Source organism: Misgurnus anguillicaudatus, chromosome 17 (assembly GCF_027580225.2).
Source record: "Misgurnus anguillicaudatus chromosome 17, ASM2758022v2, whole genome shotgun sequence".
Lineage (NCBI taxonomy): Eukaryota > Metazoa > Chordata > Actinopteri > Cypriniformes > Cobitidae > Misgurnus > Misgurnus anguillicaudatus.
This window is the reverse complement of record NC_073353.2, coordinates 5386293-5407901: the sequence shown is the minus strand read 5'-3', so window position 1 is coordinate 5407901 and position 21609 is coordinate 5386293. Positions and strand designations below refer to the sequence as shown.

Sequence of the window (21609 nt, the reverse complement as noted above, 5' to 3'; positions counted from 1 at the left end):
CATTCAGCGGGTCAGACAGTCATCATCATCATCACCAAAGCAGGTTAGTTAATAGACAGGCTGACCTGTTTGTCTTCAAACTAACACTAAATAGATCATGTACCAGACACTTCAGATGAGCAGGACCAAATAAACAGTATTTATATGATTGAAGTGTCCATTGCTGACGATTAGAATGATATATAATTTAATATATGATGTGTAGGTGACAGAGACTTGTGTCATGATGCGCGGCTGCCATTGATCCATTATAATCAGCTTATCAATATCTAGAGGGCACTGACACTAAAGGCTTGCGATGGGCTGTTTTAACCCGAATAGAAATCAGATTTGGCTGTGGAAAAACGAAATAAACACGAATAGAAAGGAAAGCAAGTGTAGCGTTACAGAAGCGATACGTACCGGCGGTTTGCTGCTCGGATCATCTCTTGGCGTAGAAACCCGATGCTCTGAATTACCGATGCCGTAACCGCGGTTAAATCTTGTATATATTTCCGCTAGGTCAGCAGTCAGTTCCTATTGGTAATCATAGCTATAGAAACAATCGTTGTCAATGTTAGGTTGTATTAAGTGATGTAAGTCAGTCAAAGTGCTGTGTACGGTTGGATTTGAACGCAGTTGAGACGGATGCTGCGCGCTCGACGCTCCTCCTTGCAGTAAGAATGACTCAAAGGATGCTGTAAAGCCTGGACTGGATTACATTACGAAATGTGAAATGAATACTGTAAAGCCTGGACTGGATTATGCAAAGAACTATAGGAATACTACTGTAGAGCCTGGACTGAATTTCATAAACTGTAAGAATACTGTTGTAAAGCCTGGACTGGATTTCATAACGAACTGTAAGAATACTATTGAAAAGCCTGTGCTGGATTTCATAAACTGTAATGCTACCATTGTAAAGCCTGGACTGGATTTGATAACGAAATGTAATACTACTACTGTAAAGCCTGGACTGGATTTTAACTCAAATGATTACTGAAAAGCCTGGAATGGATTGCATAACGAAATGTAAGAATACAACTGTAAAACCTGGATTGATTCCATTACGAAACGGTAAAATGTTTACGGTAAAGCCTGGACTGGATTGTGTAACAAACTGTGAGATGACTACTGTAAAGCCTGGTATGGATTGCATAATGAAATGTAAAAATACAACTGTAAAGCCTGGACTGGATTTCATAACAAAATAAGAATATCCGTGGCAACCGGTGACTTCTTTTCTCGAGGGCGCTCAATGCGAAGTTCATCACAACATGTATGTGGCCCGTCATGTATGTGGTTTGTAATTTCAAAATATGCGTTTTGCATGTCGAGTGAACCTATGTGCATCACGTCTTGTCAAAATAAGTGCCTGCTGCAGACGCGTCTAAAGGGGTAATGATAAGAGACGCTCGCGTTTGCCAGATACTCGCATAATCTCATGTGTAATCAGAGTTTATTGTTAAGTGAGTGTCTTGAGTGTATTTTGTGAACATGAGCATCTCTTATCATAAACGGTTTTGACGCGTGTGCAGCAGGCACTCACCTTGACAAAACACGTGATGCACATGGTTAACATGATGCAAACAACACATATTTTGAAAACACAAAGCAACACATGACACTTCGAACACATTTTGATAAGCAGTCATGAGCTGCCACTGAAGAATATTACTGTAAAGCCCGGACTGGATTTCATAATGAAAACACTACTCTGTGTATGTTTTGATCATCATTCTTAAATTGATCTTAAACCAAAGTCCTTCACAAAAATGCAATCATCTAAGCTTTCTGCTCAAAAAATATATTTATGAAGAAACCTACCGATATTTGAGGGGTGATAAAAAGAGAACAAATGAAGGTAGAATTGAACTTTAAGCAAAGTTTTAATTTGATGTATTGTATGTTTACATATTTATAGAAGAACATTTTCTGGAAGGCATTCAACTTTGTGAAAATCATAAAAAAAGGTTGGTGCTGACTGGCAACTTTTTTAAAAAGAATAACCAAGAACCTGCAACACACCAGATAACAAACAGTATTATAGTTTAAATGAATGGTTTGATATTAAAGTAACATCGCTGTAGGAGGAGTGTGATGTTGCTCTATATAAGCATGGCCACTGGCTGAGTATAGGAGACGATCACTTGGCAAACGAGACAGAAAAAAAACGTTTTGACTTTGAAAACAGCAAATCAAGCGCTTAGAAGAGTTTACATGATATACTTGTTTAGGTTTCTGCTTCATGTTAATCATTTAAAAGCAAAAACAATTAAATACTGAGATAATATATAAGGAAAATATGACAAAAATAAATAAGTATTGATAGTTGTTTACAGGCTTTTCTCTCTCATTACTGTAAACATGTATTCTCTGTGCTGGACTGACTAGTACCTGGTAAGGTGATATGGACCTGTAATGTCAACAGTCATTGGTTTGATCATACTGATAAAAATCTACGTATCAATGTAAGTTTGTTCCCAAAAGTAAGAGAAAAATAAAAAAAACCTCCTCAAAATTGTTCTGTGAATGATAAGGTGTGTAATAGGGTTAGGTTAAAGTAATGAGGTTGAAAAAATCAAAATATGAACACTTTGCTTACACCTCTGGCCCACAGAACCACATTAACACCAAACAATGATCAAGTATTATTTTTACTGAAATCAAGAACAATTTGCAAAGTATTGTCATGCTCCCCGTCTGTCCTCCTGTTCTTTTCCCCATGTATTCTGTCTATGTCTCCATTCATCATCACCTGCCATCGTTGTCCGTTCTACATTATGTTTAAATTAAGTTGATCTTTTTCATTGTTCATCTCCTTCCTCACACATGCCTAACAAGTATCTGTTTATTCTTATACTCCACTACATTTCATATTAAATATCATTTAATACTTAATCTTATTAAAAACATAAAGTACTTAATTATGTTTATTTAAGTAAAATTAAAATATGTACTTGAGTATTAATAATACTTTTTAATGTACTTTAGTATGAAAAATAAAATTTTGTGGAGTTGTTACAGAAGTACAATATTATGCATCAGAATGTAGTTCAGTAAAAGTTTGCAAAGGAAAACATTCTGATAAAGATCACCTGCAGGATTTAATCTCATGGTAAGACAGACGCAGATGTTACCTCAGACAGACAAAGTTAGTAAAATTTTGTTCATGAGCCTAAACCTTCTCTCCTCCTCCACACTGTGTTGTAGTTCATTCAGTGCAGCGCAGACCGATCGGCGTATGACATCAAAGTAACGCAACACCATTTCAAGACCAGTGCCTACTAATCGCTCTTGCAGAATTCCCACATTCATGTATGCCGATCAGTCTCTGCAGTGCCACATGAAGTTTTCCCCCTAAATGCACACCTTTATTTTTTCATATTCTCTCTAGCATTCTAAATATTTTATGAGTGTACGTAGATGATTTTAAATTAATTGTTGATCTATGTAAAAAACAAAACATATCGCCCTCTCATGCCAGTGCGTACAGCAGTAAGGCTGCAGGCACCACTGAAAGTACAGATACTTGAGAAGTGAGCAAAAATACTTCACTGCTTTACACCTCCGCTCTGGGCATTGTGAGAGGTTTCTCCTCTTAATGTTTCTGGCAGATCATTTACGGATGGGGTCCTCAGCAGCCAGGAGACAGAGCTCAACATAATGAAGATGAGGATGAGGTTGGTGAAGATCTGGTGATTGCCTATGACACAACACATTGATCATGCAGAGATCAGAGGACATGAGAATCAACAACCGTTAAAATGTTGCCAAAGCCTTATGTAGATATCACCAATATTTTTTCAAGAAAACTTTCTAACATAATAGGGCTGTACTTACACAAGAAGTTCTTTTGTTTTAGTGCACAGTATATAGTGTAAAGTTAACAGTGGTGGAGTAAAGCGCTGGCCAAATTGGTGCCCTCTGTAGTACAAAAACCAACAACAAAATCACACACAACTAAGTTTATTAAAATGTTATTATTATTTATAATTGTGCTTTGATGGCAACACAAACAACAATTAAACAAATATGCAATTATATAATAGTCCATATTTCTGCATCTGTACCCGTATAGTTAATGGACTTCAGCTTAGTCTAATGTGACAGCTAATCTTACGTGTCGGTATAAATCCAAGCAATATTAAATATTAAATGTCTTTCTTGTAAGCAAACAGCAGATCTCTATATTAACAAAAAAAATGTTGGTATATATGGTTATGTAAGGATCCTGCTCACACTGTCGGGGCTTATTTCCCAATAACTACCGGCTGCCTCTACATTATCCCGCTTATTACACGGCTACTTGCCACATAAGAAACAAAACTGGACATGAATATGAATTTGAAACATTTTATTGGCATATTTGTTTTAAATTAACATTTTTATCCTTCCGCGAAACTTTGCACAGATGTGTTATGATTTGCAAGAGGGCACCCAAGTGCAGACAGAGGGATAAACACTAAAGACTTTTATTATAAACAAAACAGAAAGCAAAACCCACGAGGGGGCAAAATAACAAAAACAGGATGACTAAAGAACATTAAACTAGACAAGACACCAGACTACACTATTACACTAAACAGGATGACACTTAACAATAACCTTGACAAAACAATAAACCTTACTTGACTAGACTTAGACTTAACAGCGTACTCACAGGGTGTAGGAACACAGAAACAATGCACAAGCACAGGACAATGAATACAAGAGGATTAAATAGGGTAACAAATCAAGAGGGGAACAGGTGATATAAATCAAACAATAATGAGGTGAACCCACACAAAACATGGGTCTGTCATGATTCTGCCACAAGACTAGATTAAACAAAGGACAAGATGGCAGAACCATGACAGAATCCCCCCCTAAAGGAGCGGCTACCAGACGCTCCCCAGGGGAACACTAGACACGGGACAAGACAGACTGACAGATAGACAGACACCAAGAAAACATGACAAATATACATAGGGGCAGACAAGAATACACTACAAAGGGGTTGGGGTGACATAATAAAAACAACAAACAAGGGAGGGGGGGCGGAGGCAAAACAGTGTTCACCAAAGGAAGTCCAGGTAGGGTGGAGCTTGGTGGGCAAGGGGTCTTGGGTTCAGGGGTAGTGGAGGGCTTGGGACGAGGAGTCCGGGCAGGCTTGGTGAGGATCTTGGAGGGAACAGGCTTGGTTGGGGATGCAGACTGGGTAAGGGGTACAAAAGGAGGCAAGGTAGGGTTCCAGGGCGTGGTAGGGGTAGACAAAGGAGCAGATGGGGGCGAGCCAGGACTCACAGGGTAGGGGAAAGAGTCAAGGGAGGACATGGAGACAGTAGCAGGGGACCAGGCAGACAAACAGGATGACAGTGCTGGGGAGGAAGCAACAGAAGGAGCCGGTGAGACAGGGGCCGCTGCGGCCGGCAGCGGAGACGAGACAGGGACCGTGACAGGGGGCGCTGCGGCCGGCAGCGGAGACGAGACAGTGACAGGGGACGCTGCATCCGGCAGCGGAGACGAGACAGTGACAGGGGGCGCTGCGTCCGGCAGCGGAGACGAGACAGGGACCGTGACAGGGGGCGCTTCGGCCGGCAGCGGAGACGAGACAGAGACCGAGACAGGGAGCGCTGCTTCCGGCAGCCGAGACGAGACAGGGACCGTGACAGGGGGCCCTGGGTCCGGCAGCGGAGACAAAACAGAGTCCGTGACAGGGGGCGCTGTGGTTGGCTGCGCAGACGGCTGGGGCTGCAGCGGTGGCTGCGCAGACGGCAGGGGCTGCAGCTGCGCGGGCTGATGCTGAGGGTCCACAACCACTCTTCTTTCTCGGGCGTGGTGCAGATGCCGTGGCACGTGAGGGGAGAACTGTGGTGGGGGCACCAGGTTCCGAAGAGGACCCCTCGGACAGTGACTCCCACAAAACTCTCCGCTCTCGCTTACCTCTGAGGTCAGGGGGTTGGACATGGGTGGCAGGAACAGGAGTGGTGATCGCTGGGTCCTCCAGCGCCAGCACTCCAACGGTGAGGCCCTCAGGTATAGGAGGCAGTGGGGCAGGTGGAGATGCAGCCCTAGCTGAGGCCCTGGGCTCCGGCCGGTTACTAAAATAACGGACCAAGTCCTCGAAGCCCAGGTACCTCAGCAACCTCATCTCGCCGGGGTTGAGAGGTTTGTTGAGGCAACGACTAAAAATCACCTTTAATTCATCCTCAGTGAAATTGGTGCCTCTTGCTGCTCGCCTGAAGTCCACCGCAAAGGGTAAGACTTCTGCCTCCTTCTGGCGGAGGCTGAATAATCTGTGAGCTTGGTGGGCTCACTCAGCTGGGTCCACTCTGTCTGCTGGGTTTATTTCTGGCTTGTGCATTCTGTTATGATTTGCAAGAGGGAACCGAAGTGCAGACAGAGGGATAAACACTAAAGACTTTTATTATAAACAAAACAGAAAGCAAAACCCACGAGGGGGCAAAATAACAAAAACAGGATGACTAAAGAACACTAACTAGACAAGACACCAGACTACACTATTACAGTAAACAGGATGACACTTAACAATAAACTTGACAAAACAGTAAACCTTACTGTTACACAAGACTAGATTAAACAAAGGACAAGATGGCAGAACCATGACAAGATGCATAAAATGATTGTAATACCTTATTAAGATCCTCTGCTTCATACTTGTCTGTCTCCATTTTTTTCTGTTTTAGCCAGTCTTTGAGAAGTTTTAATGCCCATTCTGTATTTTTTTGGTGTTGGCTTCGTAGCTGTCATGCTCTATTTTGTAAAGTTCAGTCTCCGTAAGCTCTCTGTGTCTTGTCGTTGTTCTTTCTTCTATCCACTGTTTAAATGTTTTGTTTTTTCTGTACATGTTAAAATTAATGTCAAAATGTTCCATTCTTAATTGTGGTTGTCCAGTGTTTGTCACAAGATGGCGCCAAACAGTAATCTTTGTTGGCGCGGAGGGATTTAAAGCATACAAGTAGTCCGGCTATGCGTTATTACCTTGGAGCGGTTATTATTTGAAAAGAACAAACCTGCAAATGTCTCAACTGACCAATCAGAATCAAGCATTCCAGAGAGCCGTGTAATAAGTTTCAATAATAGGCTACAGGTGTTTGATTGATTTAACACTTAGGTTTTGTTAATTTAAATAAGTGTAGTTATTATACAAAACAACAAATGGAATACTGTAGATATTTTGTTACCTTGCTTCAAAAGCAACGCAGCACAATGCCATTTAAACAATTGAAGTTAAATGATACAAATTGGTACATTTTTATTTAAATCAGGCGGATGAGTTGGTTGTGTCAGCAGCTTTAACATTTTACAGGCTTGTGAACTGACCTGAGAGATGCACAGGTTTTATTTTGGATTTTCCTTTTCCATTTGAAGACATAATGCTGTGGGATAACTGTGGGATTTAACCGGGGATAGCGGTCCATCAATTGTGACATGTGTTAACTTACCGTGCAAATGGATGCCGTATGATAAAGTATCATTGTTGTTGTAATTAGATATACTGTTAAAAAATGAAAAGGTATTTTTGCAAAGAAAAGCAGAAATGAGTGACCATACTAGTTTAAGGGCTCTATCTTACATCCGGCGCAATGCAGCGCAATGCGCGACGCAAGTGTCTTTCGCTAGTTTTCACCCTAATTTTCACGTTTAGCGCCACGTTGTTTAAATAGCAAATGCATTTGCGCCCACTTTTGCGCCCATGGGCGTTTTGGTCTGAAAACGAGGTGTGTTTAGGCGCATTGTTGGCGCGTTGCTGTTTTGAGGCAACTAAAATAGACTATGCCATTGACCAACAAAAACCTGGTCTAAAGTCAATGGCGCAATATGTTTTTTGTTTTTTAAAGAGCGCATTTGTAATATGCACCTATAAACGGGAGGACAACGCGGATTTGCTTATCACAAAGTACATGAATGCGCAGCAGCACAAAAATGCTTTTAAATATGAAAGATTAAAGGATTGAATGTAAAAGATTATTATTGAGTCTCTTGGACATAAATGAGGACTAATTATGAGACGTTAGAAGGCGCAAAGAGCTGCTTCACCTGTAGCCTGGTAAATAAATAAATGCTTTGCTTTAAACAAATGAATCTGTTTTTAAATGTTTTTTTTAATGCTGCCTCACGGATTTATTGTATATGATGACTCTGTACCTGTGGATATGGTGAGATGAGAAACATCTTTAAGTAATGCTTAAAAAACTCTTTGCTAAAAAACGCTGTCCAAAGTGCTGAAACGTGAGGAGAGCCGTTTGTAAATTCTTTATCTCCTGTAAGTATTTTTTAGAGTACAAAAATTATCTTACATACTTGTCAATTATTTTTTGATTATATTGGATAGCCATACATTTAAAGGAATTACAAGCCTGCTTTTTTACTTCCATGACTAAAAGAAAACGGGTTTTAAAGGTTTTAAGAAAAAAATAACAATTTCAATACAAGTGAAAAACAACATAATTCAGGGCTCGACATTAAGGCTTGTTCGCTTGTCCGGGACAAGTGGATTTTTTGTAGGACAAGTCTAAGAGAAAATGAGTTGTCCGACTGGACAAGTTAAATTTCAATCAATGTAACTTCACGTTATGTGCCGTTAACGACAGAGCAGAACGCGCAGCGCAAACACCGAGCGGACTATTGAACAGAGAGCGCGCACGCCGACACACACGTTTACATGTACTGTTATTGTTACTAAACAAGCTGTACGCGCATTAAACCTGATCGCCAAACACGGAGGGGCGGGAGTCGCGGGACTGCATGGAGAGTGATGTTTCTTCAGGCTCCGGCGTGAATATAAATGACTTCACTTTGTGTCAAAAAAGCCGATTTAAGTCCGTATTTTTTCTCTTCTAACGTTCGGTAAAAACACATAATGGGCTTAAAATCTTGTTTAAGAATCTGTTTTATAATGAGAATCTCTCTTTCGGCGCGCCTATGTGTGTGTGCGCTGCGCGAAAGCTGATTTGAATCTGAGAGTTCGTCACTGTACATTAAAAATTCAACACGAACATTACAGCGTAAATGCTAGGTTTAAGATTGATTTTATATATATAACAGATAATCTAGATACATTTATTCTAATAAGTTTTTTAAAACATGGTAATGTTTTAATGTTTTGCTTTAGTGTTTTAATGTCAGACAATCATTGAAAAATCCTCTATTATTTTGCTTTAATTGCTAGTCCGTGTTTGGTTGAAGGCTACAGTTTGTCCGGTTAGAACAAGTATGTCTCACTCAAAGTATTCAAATCGTTGACTTTATTAAATGTGCATAGATGTGTGGTTAGTATAATGCATGCACACGCACAGTCCAAAACCTCCTTTGATTTGAATCAATCCTGCTTATTTAAACTATAACTATTTACACGATTCAGCCGATCTCCTTTCCCGTTATCATTCACCTGCTCTATTCTCCGACACTGCGTAGACTCTAGCGGAAAGTTTTGGAACAGTCCATTTCGCACTTAATAACAGGGGTGACCGGATTAGTCCATTTATTAAAGGTGACACTTTTCTACAATCATTGAAATGTGTGAAAAATGAAGAGAAAGGCAGCAGATATAGCATCATTCTTCAGAAAGAGAAGCAGCCAAATGAATCTTAGTAAAATACATTTCAGTGGCCTAAATTCACATGATTTTTTGGGCTCTATAGTATTTTCAGCAATGGAAGATATAAATCCTGGTTTCAAAGTAAATTTCAAAAGTTTTATTTGATTAAATAGTTTAAAAAAACATGAGGTTGAATTATGACTATAAATTTTATGTTAATCTGAATTCATTTTAATTAAAATTCAAGTATTGTAGCAATTGTATGTTATACATTATTCTTATTAACACACCTATAATACTTAAAAAGTATTTTAAGGATGGATGATAGAGATTTTATGTGTCACCAGAGTAACTGCTGGCCCCTGCCTGGCCACCCCTATGAAAAATCCCTTGCAAAACACAAAAAATACATTATATTATAAATCTTTACCCGGACAAGTGACTTTTGTGCATGGACCAGTGAAACACAAATTTACTTGTCCGAAGGACAAGTTGCTCAAAAAGTTAATGTCAAGCCTTGTAATTATTTAACATTAATCTTAAACTGGGGATCTTCTTCCTCCGCTTAGTTTTTCAGTTTACAAAGTCCGTCATCTAAATAGGGATTAGACAGAGCGCCAGCGCAACTTGCTTTTAAAGGGGATGAGAGCTGAGACTCTCATTGGTTTACTGCACGTTACGCCCAAAATACTCCCATTACAATAGGACCAACCCTTTTCGACCATGCGCTTGGCGCACAAACCATTTTTCCCGTCGTTAAATTAGCAAAAGTGGATTCGAACACGCCCATTTAGACGTTGCGCTGTGCGCTTTAGACAATGCGCTTAGATCGTTAAAATAGGGCCCTAAGTCTTTAGTACTAATCAAGATAAGCGATTGTTTAAAGTTTATGTTATGTCTGTTTCAATTTTTTCAATCAATGCCAGGGGTTTACGTAATCTTTTGAAAAGGAAATCTTTATTTTTATACTGTAAAGGGAAGGGTGCAGATTTTTATTTTGTGCAGGAAACTCATTCATGCAAAGAAGATGAAAAGTTTTGGAGAAGTCAATGGGGAAATGATATTTGGTTTGCTCATGGCAGCAACAGAGCAGCAGGGGTCGCAATACTCAAAGGGAAATTTAAAGGTCATGTTCTTAGCCATGAAAGAGATAATTCTGGAAGATTTGTGATATTGCAAGTATAAGCACTCGGAAGTCACAGTATGTATTGGTGAATTTATATGCCACTAAAAACAAATGCTGTGTGTGTGGTTTTTTTTGTTGTTGTTGAAAATATTGAATTAAAATGAGTAAAAATTAGGAATAAATTCACTGATACTAAAATAATATGGGGTGGGGACTTTAACTCTGTACATAATGGAATAATGGATAGATGGCCATCAAAACATGATGTTAATGCTGAAATAAGCAATGTGTGCTTTCGTTTAGGGTTAATAGATATTTGGCGCCGTAAAAATCCAAACCAAATTATGTATACATGGAGTAACAAAGATCAGTCCAAACAGTCACGTATTGACTATTTCTTAATTTCAGACACACTGGAAGATTCTGTTCAATCTGTTTCCATAGAGCCTTCAGTCTTGACAGATCATAAAGGAATAACAATTGACATAAATGAACATGGTTCAAGCAAATTTAAAGCAAACAGAGGTTACTGGAAGCTCAATAAGACACTTTTAGAAAATGTGCCTTGGATGGGGCGATGCATCCTTTCACAGCAGTTTCCAAAAAACTCCAACCACACCAGAAAAGATCGCTAGATTTATCCTAGTCATTTTTTAATAAAGTCGCTAAAGGGGTCTCTAAAAGTTTCTTAACCTAACGACAAAGTCACTGCGCGGACTTTTTTTACACTGTAAAAGACTTTCTGCTCGGAGCCTCGGACTGACTGTTCGTGCTTGTGTATGAACTCTGCTGCCTCTGGTTGGCTAACGATGGAAAGTAAGCCAATCATCATCAGCTATGTGGTTGTCCCACCCCCTCTACACACGCAGAGAAAAACTCATATTTGTGAGTGAGAGGGAGGGAGGGGTCCGCCCTTCACTTTCTCCGATTGGTTTAGACCACGATCTGTGTGTGTTTCTAATGTATATCACCGCTCCGGCAGTGATAATGTGGGTTTGGAATGATTCGTAACATTTGAGTGTAACGAGTAACTATGCAGCACATAAAAAATGTATCGGAGTAAAAGTATTAAACTCATCAAAAATATGCACTGAAGTAAAAGTGGAAGTAGGAGAAAAAAATAATACTTCAGTAGAGTACAGATACTGTCTTTTAGTACTTATGTACAGTAGTGAAGTAGTTCTACTTCGTTACTATACATCTCTGACTGCTAGTGACGGCACACCATAACATTTTAACATATGAAAAACACTGCTGGTGACGGCGCACCATAACATATAAAAACACTGCTGGTGACGGCACACCACATCATATGAAAAAACACTGCTGGTGACACGGCGCACCATAACATATGAAAAAACACTACTGGTGACAGCAAAGTTTAACATAAAACAGGGCTCAAAATTAACTTTTTTATTTGGTAGCACTGGTGCTCCCAACTTTAAAGAGTTAGGAGCACCAGCAAAAATTTAGGCGCACACATCCAAAAATAAAGAAGCACCACAACTACAATGTATATGTTAATTCATTTATTTTATTAAAAATAAAACGCAATCACTGGGCTTTAAGCATCCTGTGGCCAGGATTTGAAATTTGGTCTTCTGGCTCGTTGTCCCTCTTCCATCCATCTCTTTACTGCGGCTGAGGCATCAAATGCCTCCAAAGAAGGACCCTCAACACTGATTCGGATCAGATCTTCTACAGTGCTTGGATTTAATGAAGACCTGACGTCTGATTTTATCCTTTTCTGGACTGAGAACCCTCTTTCACATTGTGCTGAGGACACAGGAAGGACCAACATGATCTTCACCAGATGAAGGATGTTCTGAAACAAAAATAACTTATATTTCATTATCAGGTTAGAAGTAGTCAGTGGCAACTGTATCATAATATAAAACATAGCCTACCTGTAAATCCAAGCAATAGGGTTCCTTGGTCAGAAGGATTTCCCATAGCCCATGGTAGCTCTTGTCTTTGAAGGACATGAACACTAGAGTTTTCAATGCCTGAAACTACTCTTTAGCCAGGGCACAGTCACAGCCATTCCTTAATTAAATACCATCCAACTTTTACTGGTGGTTCTTAAATGTTCAGACTTAAAACTTTATTAAGATTAAATTATAACCATGAATTACCTTTCCAGTACAGATTGAAAATGGTCCAACAAATAGTGCACCTCCTCAATTCCATAATCAACCAACTCCTCCAAAGTTTCCGGCCAAGAATCATGGTTAAACACCTGGAAACACTGGACAGCTTTGGTTGCTGCAGTGTCTGTTACATGTTCTGCCTGACCTGAAGAAGTCATAAAAGATTTTATAAAGATGTAATAATTCCATTTTGTTTTAATTAACTGTTTCCCATCAAGCACCAGAATTTTTCATGATTTTCACAAAAGTTTAATGCATTCCAGAAAATGTTCTTAATATATAAACATACAATACATCAAATGAAATAACAGACCCTTTGCTTTAAAAAAAAACCCTGTTTTATCCTATCCTCTTTTGTTCTTTTTTATCACCTGTCAAGCACGGGTAGGTTTTTAACTGAGTGAATACTGTTTTATAAGCTGTGTAATAGGGCCACCTAAGTGGATAACAGTGGAAATATGGATTTCCATTAAAAACTCATAATTTTCTCTTAATTGACAAGATAACTTGTCAATGGTGGGGAAAGAGTTAATAAAGTGTTAAATGAAAAGTAAAATAAGTTTAGTAAATGACCATTAGCTTTCAGTGCAGATTATTAAGAAACATTTGATTTTTGAGCTCCTACTTTGGTTTATGGAGTGTCCAACAGCAAGTTTTTGTACATACAAGGTGTAAAAACACTAGTATGTCATAATAATAGTAATTCAGAGTCAACTCCCTTTTTCACAAGCCATTACTTTGCTATTCATTCACCTTTAGACTTACAATTTGGCAGAATGCTTACTTTCAAACACGGCATCATTACACGATCTAATGTTACTTACGCCTTAAAATACTGTATTTAATTTTCATATGTTAGCCACCCTGATCAAAACATACTGAGTAAGCTGCTGAAGCGAAGACTGAGCTGTTTAACTGTTGCAGTAACAGTGGTTTCGATCTGCCTTTTCAGTTTGGGCGCAGTTTGACTGATGGGTCCATCCTTAGCCATGATCTCTACCTCTCCTTTCCTCAAAGGCACTCCCTTAATGATTGAAAATGAACAAAGCATACAACACAGAATCTCAAAGTAAATGTCACATCTTTCTCTCACTAGACATTCATTAATATTTAAATAGTCTTTAAGGCTTTCCTGTACTCTTGCTCAGTATTATAATCAATGTACCCGGAAAAAAAACGAGGCTGCATTTCCTGATCCTGCTCTTCCTCCCTACCATCTCTTTGCCTCTTCATAGCTGCATGGAAGGAAGCCAGCCTGCCACTTGGAGATGGCCTCACAGCCATTGCCTCAATGTTGAGAATAAGGTTCCTTAAGCTGCTGACTGCCTGTTGGTGTGATTCTATTAATCAACTTTATTGTACTCTTAACACTTAAAACTTAAGAAAATATATGATATATTCTTTGACCAGGTAAAGCTTACCTGTGGGAGGATCACATCATTTCTCTGTAGTAATAGGCTGTATTTACTGATGGCAGAAAATAAATCTGCCAAGAAATGGCAAAATGCCAGGAATGAGCCATCCTCCATAGTCTCCTTGACCTGCATAACAAGCACAGCAAAAGCATAGAAAGCAGGTAAAGTATTAAATGAAAATTTCAAAAGCATGTCTATACTTAGTTTACACTAACATGCTTTGCTCTGCCAGCTATATCAGCGTTAGCTGATGATGCAGCAAGGTGTTCCATATGAGTATATACAGCAGTGTCCTGCCCAGCATCTTCCAGGGTCCCCTCCTTCTTCTCTTGCTTCAGGAGCACATCCAATGCCCTGGATACATGTGGCAACCATCTTGTTCCCTTGACTCCACTTGGATTGTTTACAGACACATCCAGTTCAACTCCAAGGCACTTTAACTCTCTTCTGGACTTAGAGCTGTAGTGATAAGTCTTCCAGATTAAGTTAAGCAGGTTGTATACATTGCTTACCCAAGGTGAATCCTTTTGGGCAGATAGCAGAGCAAGCTCCAATCTATAATATTAAAAAATCTGAAATTATAGTTTGCTACTCAAAAAACGTTAGTCTTATGTGTGCATTAATGGCTATCACCAGCTTACCTATGAGGCATGCAGTGAAATGGGATAATGTGCTTTCCTGCCTCTTCTTGAAGTTTTGCTGATACTCCTCCCTTCCTTCCAAAATTCACAGCTGCTCCATCAGCTCCCATCGCCACAGTCTTCTGGAGCCAGTCCTGGCATGACCCACCAAGACCAGCAAATGCTGACTTGGTGGCTGCATTCATTCCTAAAATAATATCCAAATGCTGTTTAACTAGTATATCAGAAATAATAATTTAACAATTACAGATGACATTATTATGATTACAATGTAAAATCTAGTAAACAAATAAAACACATGATTATTTGTGACATTACAAAAGTGACCTTATGTAATATATATATTACATATATATAGATATAGATAACTGCTTTGCCAGCATGCTATTACTACTAAATAGGCAATGTTTTTTAAAACAAAAACATTCAAAACAAAAACATTCTTACCATCAGCATTGGCGTGTTCCAACTCAACATGCCCTACAAGGATGTTTCTCGGATGTCCATCAAGCAGAATGCGCACATACACTATTAAACATTCTTTGACGGATATGTCCGTGTCTCCATCAATAATGAATGCAACGTATTGCGATGACGACACTTGAACTGCGGTGTTCTCCCGGAGGGTGTCCGTTATTACGCCAATGATGTTGGCACATGACCTGTCATTTGCGTATGTCATGTTGATCTCAACGGCATTCTTTTTCAGGAGCTGCAACATCGGTTTAAATTTAGTGAAGGCTAGCTCTTCTTTGGCAATCGTATAGGCGGTGTTAAATTTTATTTTCAACTCTGCCAGCAAAGCGGAACGGCTGGCAGCATCCTGTCGTTCAAAAGCATCAACAATTGAACTCGATGCTGAACTCTTTCCCACACATTTGTTACGGCACTTCTTGTGTTTGGCACTTTGGCCGTGTTTAGGGTGTTTTCACACATACACTGTTTAGGTCGGACCAAATGACGTGTCGCTCCGAGTAAGGTGCGTTTGGGTCAGTGTGAACACAACAGCCGCACTCGGGTGCGCACTAAACGGCCGCTCCGAGACCGCTCTAAACAGGTGGTCTCGGAGCGGCTGTTGCCGAACTCTGGGGCGACCCACCTGTGGTGTGAGCACTGCTGGACCTCGGGCCGAACCAAATACAGGAAGTTCTCCACATGTTTGAGCCACTGGGTTTCCGTTGTGACGTGTGCCGGGTGTTATATTGTGGGTTAACAACAAACAAGCCAATCCTGGTCCGTTGCATAGAGATTCGCTGTCTCCTTTACCTTTGAGCTGATGATTTTATAAATGCATAGCTGTCCTCCACACACAAATAGTGACATTAGGGGCTTTTTAGCAAACGGCTCCGTGAGAAAGGCTTTAATAGAACAGCTACGCAATTTCGCGTTAAAGCAAAGAAACTTCGCAAAGACGTGCATCGTTTATCTCCACATCTTGATAGCTGCGCTCTCCCTGTCAGGCTGGTTGTCGTGGAAACGTGGGGGTGGTCATGAGACGGTAAGAGCTGTCAGAGACCAATGACAGCACTGACCGTTGTCACATGGTGTACGGTGCAGCATTTCGAGTACAGCAAAAAAATATATATGTGAACACGGACCGCACTAACTGAAAAATGATACAATGTATTTTGGTGCGGTCCGAGGCCGCACCACGGTGCGCACCAACATATGTGAAAACAACCTTAGACAAGGTCTCGCGCTTAAAATGTGTGGACTCCACGGCGAACGCTGTTTTACCTGCAACCTCCGGTCCACAGGATTTACAGTGAACACAGTACATCGAGCCCTTCTCATAACGGAGCCACTCGAAGTCTTTAAGCCACTCTCTGCGAAACAAGTAAGCCTTTTTTCCGGTGGTGCAGTCCCACGTGATTCTGCAACGTCACCATCAATTACAGTAGTGGTGGTAGTCGGCTTACAAAAGAAATCTTTCAATGTTCTCTTCATGCTTGTGGTTGTTTTTACAGGTTTTCGCGTTCTGCGTAGCAACGTAGCAGCACGGCAACAAGGAATTGTTTACACTCATTTTAGCCAATCTGCGGTCTTCATTAAACGCAAGAACTTAATGGTGAAATTTTATTGGTTATGTAACGTTGGAGAAAACACTGATCCCAGGACAGTACACAGCACACAGCATATTAATAAAGTCGCACCACAACAAAATGGGCAGTCGCACAAATGCTCCCAAATATATTTAACGGTCGCACAGGTTAAATTTCGGTCGCATATGCGACCAAAATGGTCGCAATTTCGAGCCCTGTAAAAAAACTGCTGGTGACGGCACAATTTAACATATAAAAAACACTGCTGGTGACGGCGCACCACATCATATGAAAAAACACTGCTGGTGACGGCACACCATAACATATGAAAAAACACTGCAAGTGACGGCGCACCATAACATATTAAAAAACACTGCTAGTGACAGCACAGTTTAACATATAAAAAACACTGCTGGTGACGGCGCACCATAACATATGAAAAAATTGCTGGTGACAGCGCACCATAACATAAAAAAACACTGCTGGTGACAGCACAGTTTAACATATAAAAAACACTGCTGGTGACGGCACAGTTTAACATATAAAAACACTGCTAGTGACGGCGCACCATAACATGAAAAAACACTGCTAGTGATGGCACACCATAACATGAAAAAACGCTGCTGGTGATGGCGCACCATAACATATAAAAAACACTGCTGGTGACGGCGCACCATAACATATGACAAAACACTGCTGGTGACAGCACAGTTTAACATGTAAAAACACTGCTAGTGACGGCACACCATAACATTTTAACATATGAAAAACACTGCTGGTGACGGTGCACCATAACATATGAAAAAACACTGCTGGTGACGGCGCACCATAACATATGACAAAACACTGCTGGTGACAGCAAAGTTTAACATATTAAGAAACACTGCTGGTGACAGGACAGTTTAACATGTAAAAAAACACTGCTGGTGACGGCGCACCATAACATATGAAAAAACACTGCTGGTGACAACACAGTTTAACATATAAAAAACACTGCTGGTGACGGCGCACCGTAACATATGAAAAAATTGCTGGGGACAGCGGACCATAACATGAAAAAACACTGCTGATGACAGCACACCATAACATATGAAAAAACACTGCTGGTGACGGCACAGTTTAACATATAAAAAACACTGCTGGTGACGGCGCACCACATCATATGAAAAAACACTGCTGGTGACGGCGCACCATAACATATGACTAAACACTGCTAGTGACGGCGCACCATAACATATGACAAAACACTGCTGGTGAAAGCACAATTTAACATAGAAAAACACTGCTGGTGACGGCGCACCATAACATGAAATAACACTGCTGGTGATGGCGCACCATAACATATAAAAAACACTGCTGGTGACGGCGCACCATAACATATGACAAAACACTGCTGGTGACAACAAAGTTTAACATATAAAAACACTGCTGGTGACGGCGCACCATAACATGAAAAAACACTGCTGGTGATGGTGCACCATAACACATAAAAAACACTGCTGGTGACGGCACACCATAACATATGACAAAACACTGCTGGTGACAACACAGTTTAACATATGACAAAACACTGCTGGTGACAGCACAGTTTAACATATAATAAACACTGCTGGTGACGGCGCACCATAACATATGAAAAAACATTGCTGGTGACGGCACACCACATCAAATGAAAAAACACTGCTGGTGACAGCAAAGTTTAACATATAAAAAACACTGCTGGTGACGGCACAGTTTAACATATAAAAAACACTGCTGGTGACGGCGCACAACAACATATGAAAAAACACTGCTGGTGAAGGCGCACCATAACATATGAAAAAACACTGCTGGTGACGGCGCACCATAACATGTAAAAACACTGCTGGTGACGGCACACCACATCATATGAAAAAAAACTGCTGGTGTCACGGCGCTCCATAACAAATAAAAAACACTGCTGGTGACGGCGCACCACAACATATGACAAAACACTGCTGGTGACTCCGCACCATAACATATGAAAAAACACTGCTGGTGACGGCATACTATAACATATGAAAAAATTGCTGGTGACAGCGCACCATAACATGAAAAAACACTGCTGGTGACAGCAAAGTTTAACATATAAAAAACACTGCTGGTGACGGCACAGTTTAACATATAAAAAACACTGCTGGTGACGGCGCACAACATCATATGAAAAAACACTGCTGGTGAAGGCGCACCATAACATATGAAAAAACACTGCTGGTGACGGCGCACCATAACATGTAAAAACACTGCTGGTGACGGCACACCACATCAAATGAAAAAACACTGCTGGTGACACGGCGCACCATAACAAATGAAAAAACACTGCTGGTGACGGCGCACCACAACATATGACAAAACTCTGCTGGTGACAGCGCACCATAACATATGAAAAAACACTGCTTGTGACAGCACACCATAACATATGAAAAAACACTGCTGGTGACGGCGCACCACATCATATGAAAAAACACTGCTGGTGACGGCACACCACATCAAGTGAAAAAACACTGCTGGTGACACGGCGCACCATAACAAATGCAAAAACACTGCTGTTGACGGCGCACCATAACATATGACAAAACACTGCTGGTGACAGCGCACCATAACATGAAAAAACACTGCTTGTGACAGCACACCATAACAAATGAAAAAACACTGCTGGTGACGGCGCACCATAACATATGAAAAAATTGCTGGTGACAGCGCACCATAACATGAAAAAACACTGCTGGTGACGGCACACCATAACATATGAAAAAACACTGCTGGTGAAAATAGAATTTAACATATAAAAAACACTGCTGGTGACCATAACATATAAAAACACTGCTGGTGACGGCACACCATAACATGAAAAAACACTGCTAGTGACGGCGCACCATAACATGTAAAAACACTGCTGGTGACGGCACACCACATCAAATGAAAAAACACTGCTGGTGACACGGCGCACCATAACAAATGAAAAAACACTGTTAGTGACGGCACACCATAACATATGAAAAAATTGCTGGTGACAGCGCACCATAACATGAAAAAACACTGCTTGTGACAGCACACCATAACATATGAAAAAACACTGCTGGTGACGGCGCACCACATCATATGAAAAAACACTGCTGGTGACGGCACACCACATCAAATGAAAAAACACTGCTGGTGACACGGCGCACCATAACAAATGAAAAAACACTGCTGTTGACGGCGCACCACAACATATGACAAAACACTGCTGGTGATGGCGCACCATAACATATGAAAAAATTGCTGGTGACAGCGCACCATAACATGAAAAAACACTGCTTGTGACAGCACACCATAACATATGAAAAAACACTGCTGGTGAAAGTAGAATTTAACATATGAAAAACACTGCTGGTGACCATAACATATAAAAACACTGCTGGTGACGGCACACCATAACATGAAAAAACACTGCTAGTGACGGCGCACCATAACATGTAAAAACACTGCTGGTGACGGCACACCACATCAAATGAAAAAACACTGCTGGTGACACGGCGCACCATAACAAATGAAAAAACACTGTTGGTGACGGCACACCATAACATATGAAAAAATTGCTGGTGACAGCGCACCATAACATGAAAAAACACTGCTTGTGACAGCACACCATAACATATGAAAAAACACTGCTGGTGACGGCGCACCACATCATATGAAAAAACACTGCTGGTGACGGCACACCACATCAAATGAAAAAACACTGCTGGTGACACGGCGCACCATAACAAATGAAAAAACACTGCTGTTGACGGCGCACCATAACATATGACAAAACACTGCTGGTGACAGCGCACCATAACATGAAAAAACACTGCTTGTGACAGCACAGTTTAACATATGAAAAAACACTGCTGGTGACGGCGCACCACATCATATGAAAAAACACTGCTGGTGACGGCGCACCACATGAAATGAAAAAACACTGCTGGTGACAGCAAAGTTTAACATATAAAAAACACTGCTGGTGACGGCGCACAACATCATATGAAAAAACACTGCTGGTGACGGCGCACCATAACATATGAAAAAACACTGCTGGTGACGGCGCACCATAACATGTAAAAACACTGCTGGTGACGGCACACCACATCATATGAAAAAACACTGCTGGTGACACGGCGCACCATAACAAATAAAAAACACTGCTGGTGACGGCGCACCACAACATATGACAAAACACTGCTGGTGACGCCGCACCATAACATATGAAAAAACACTGCTGGTGACGGCACACTATAACATATGACAAAACACTGCTGGTGACAGCACAGTTTAACATGTAAAAACACTGCTAGTGACGGCACACCATAACATTTTAACATATGAAAAACACTGCTGGTGACGGTGCACCATAACATATGAAAAAACACTGCTGGTGACGGCGCACCATAACATATGACAAAACACTGCTGGTGACAGCAAAGTTTAACATATTAAGAAACACTGCTGGTGACAGGACAGTTTAACATGTAAAAAAACACTGCTGGTGACGGCGCACCATAACATATGAAAAAACACTGCTGGTGACAACACAGTTTAACATATGACAAAACACTGCTGGTGACAGCACAGTTTAACATATAAAAAACACTGCTGGTGACGGCGCACCGTAACATATGAAAAAATTGCTGGGGACAGCGGACCATAACATGAAAAAACACTGCTGATGA

General features: G+C 40.6%; 2 protein-coding genes across 5 annotated transcripts in view; both read right to left on the bottom strand.

Moving 5' to 3' along the window:
* The window catches only part of osbpl6 (oxysterol binding protein-like 6), a 91105-nt gene extending 90459 nt beyond the window's left edge, over nucleotides 1-646 (bottom strand). For both annotated transcript variants that reach the window (XM_073854873.1, XM_073854874.1), the window contains exon 1: nucleotides 403-646. The gene's annotated coding sequence lies outside the window, so the exon portion shown is untranslated. The remainder of the gene's footprint in view (nucleotides 1-402) is intronic.
* Nucleotides 647-12163: 11517 nt separating this feature from the next.
* On the bottom strand, nucleotides 12164-17251 carry LOC129452104 (zinc finger protein 862-like). 3 transcript variants are annotated; one of them, XR_012358239.1, is made up of 8 exons: nucleotides 15303-17246; nucleotides 14856-15042; nucleotides 14430-14769; nucleotides 14221-14340; nucleotides 14014-14125; nucleotides 12785-12944; nucleotides 12557-12695; nucleotides 12164-12474 (listed from the first exon to the last, which is right to left on the bottom strand). XR_012358239.1 is itself a non-coding variant. In XM_073854872.1 (8 exons), the coding sequence occupies exons 1-8, from the start codon at nucleotides 15574-15576 to the stop codon at nucleotides 12416-12418; spliced, it is 1317 nt and encodes a 438-aa protein (XP_073710973.1). In that variant the 5' UTR covers nucleotides 15577-17251; the 3' UTR covers nucleotides 12164-12415. The 3 variants fall into 3 exon arrangements, 1 of the variants encoding a protein (XP_073710973.1); XM_073854872.1 differs by having other exon boundaries at nucleotides 12557-12621; nucleotides 15303-17251; XR_012358240.1 differs by lacking the exons at nucleotides 12164-12474; nucleotides 12557-12695 and adding an exon at nucleotides 13679-13823 and having other exon boundaries at nucleotides 12804-12944; nucleotides 13965-14125; nucleotides 15303-17250.
* Nucleotides 17252-21609: the final 4358 nt, after the last annotated feature.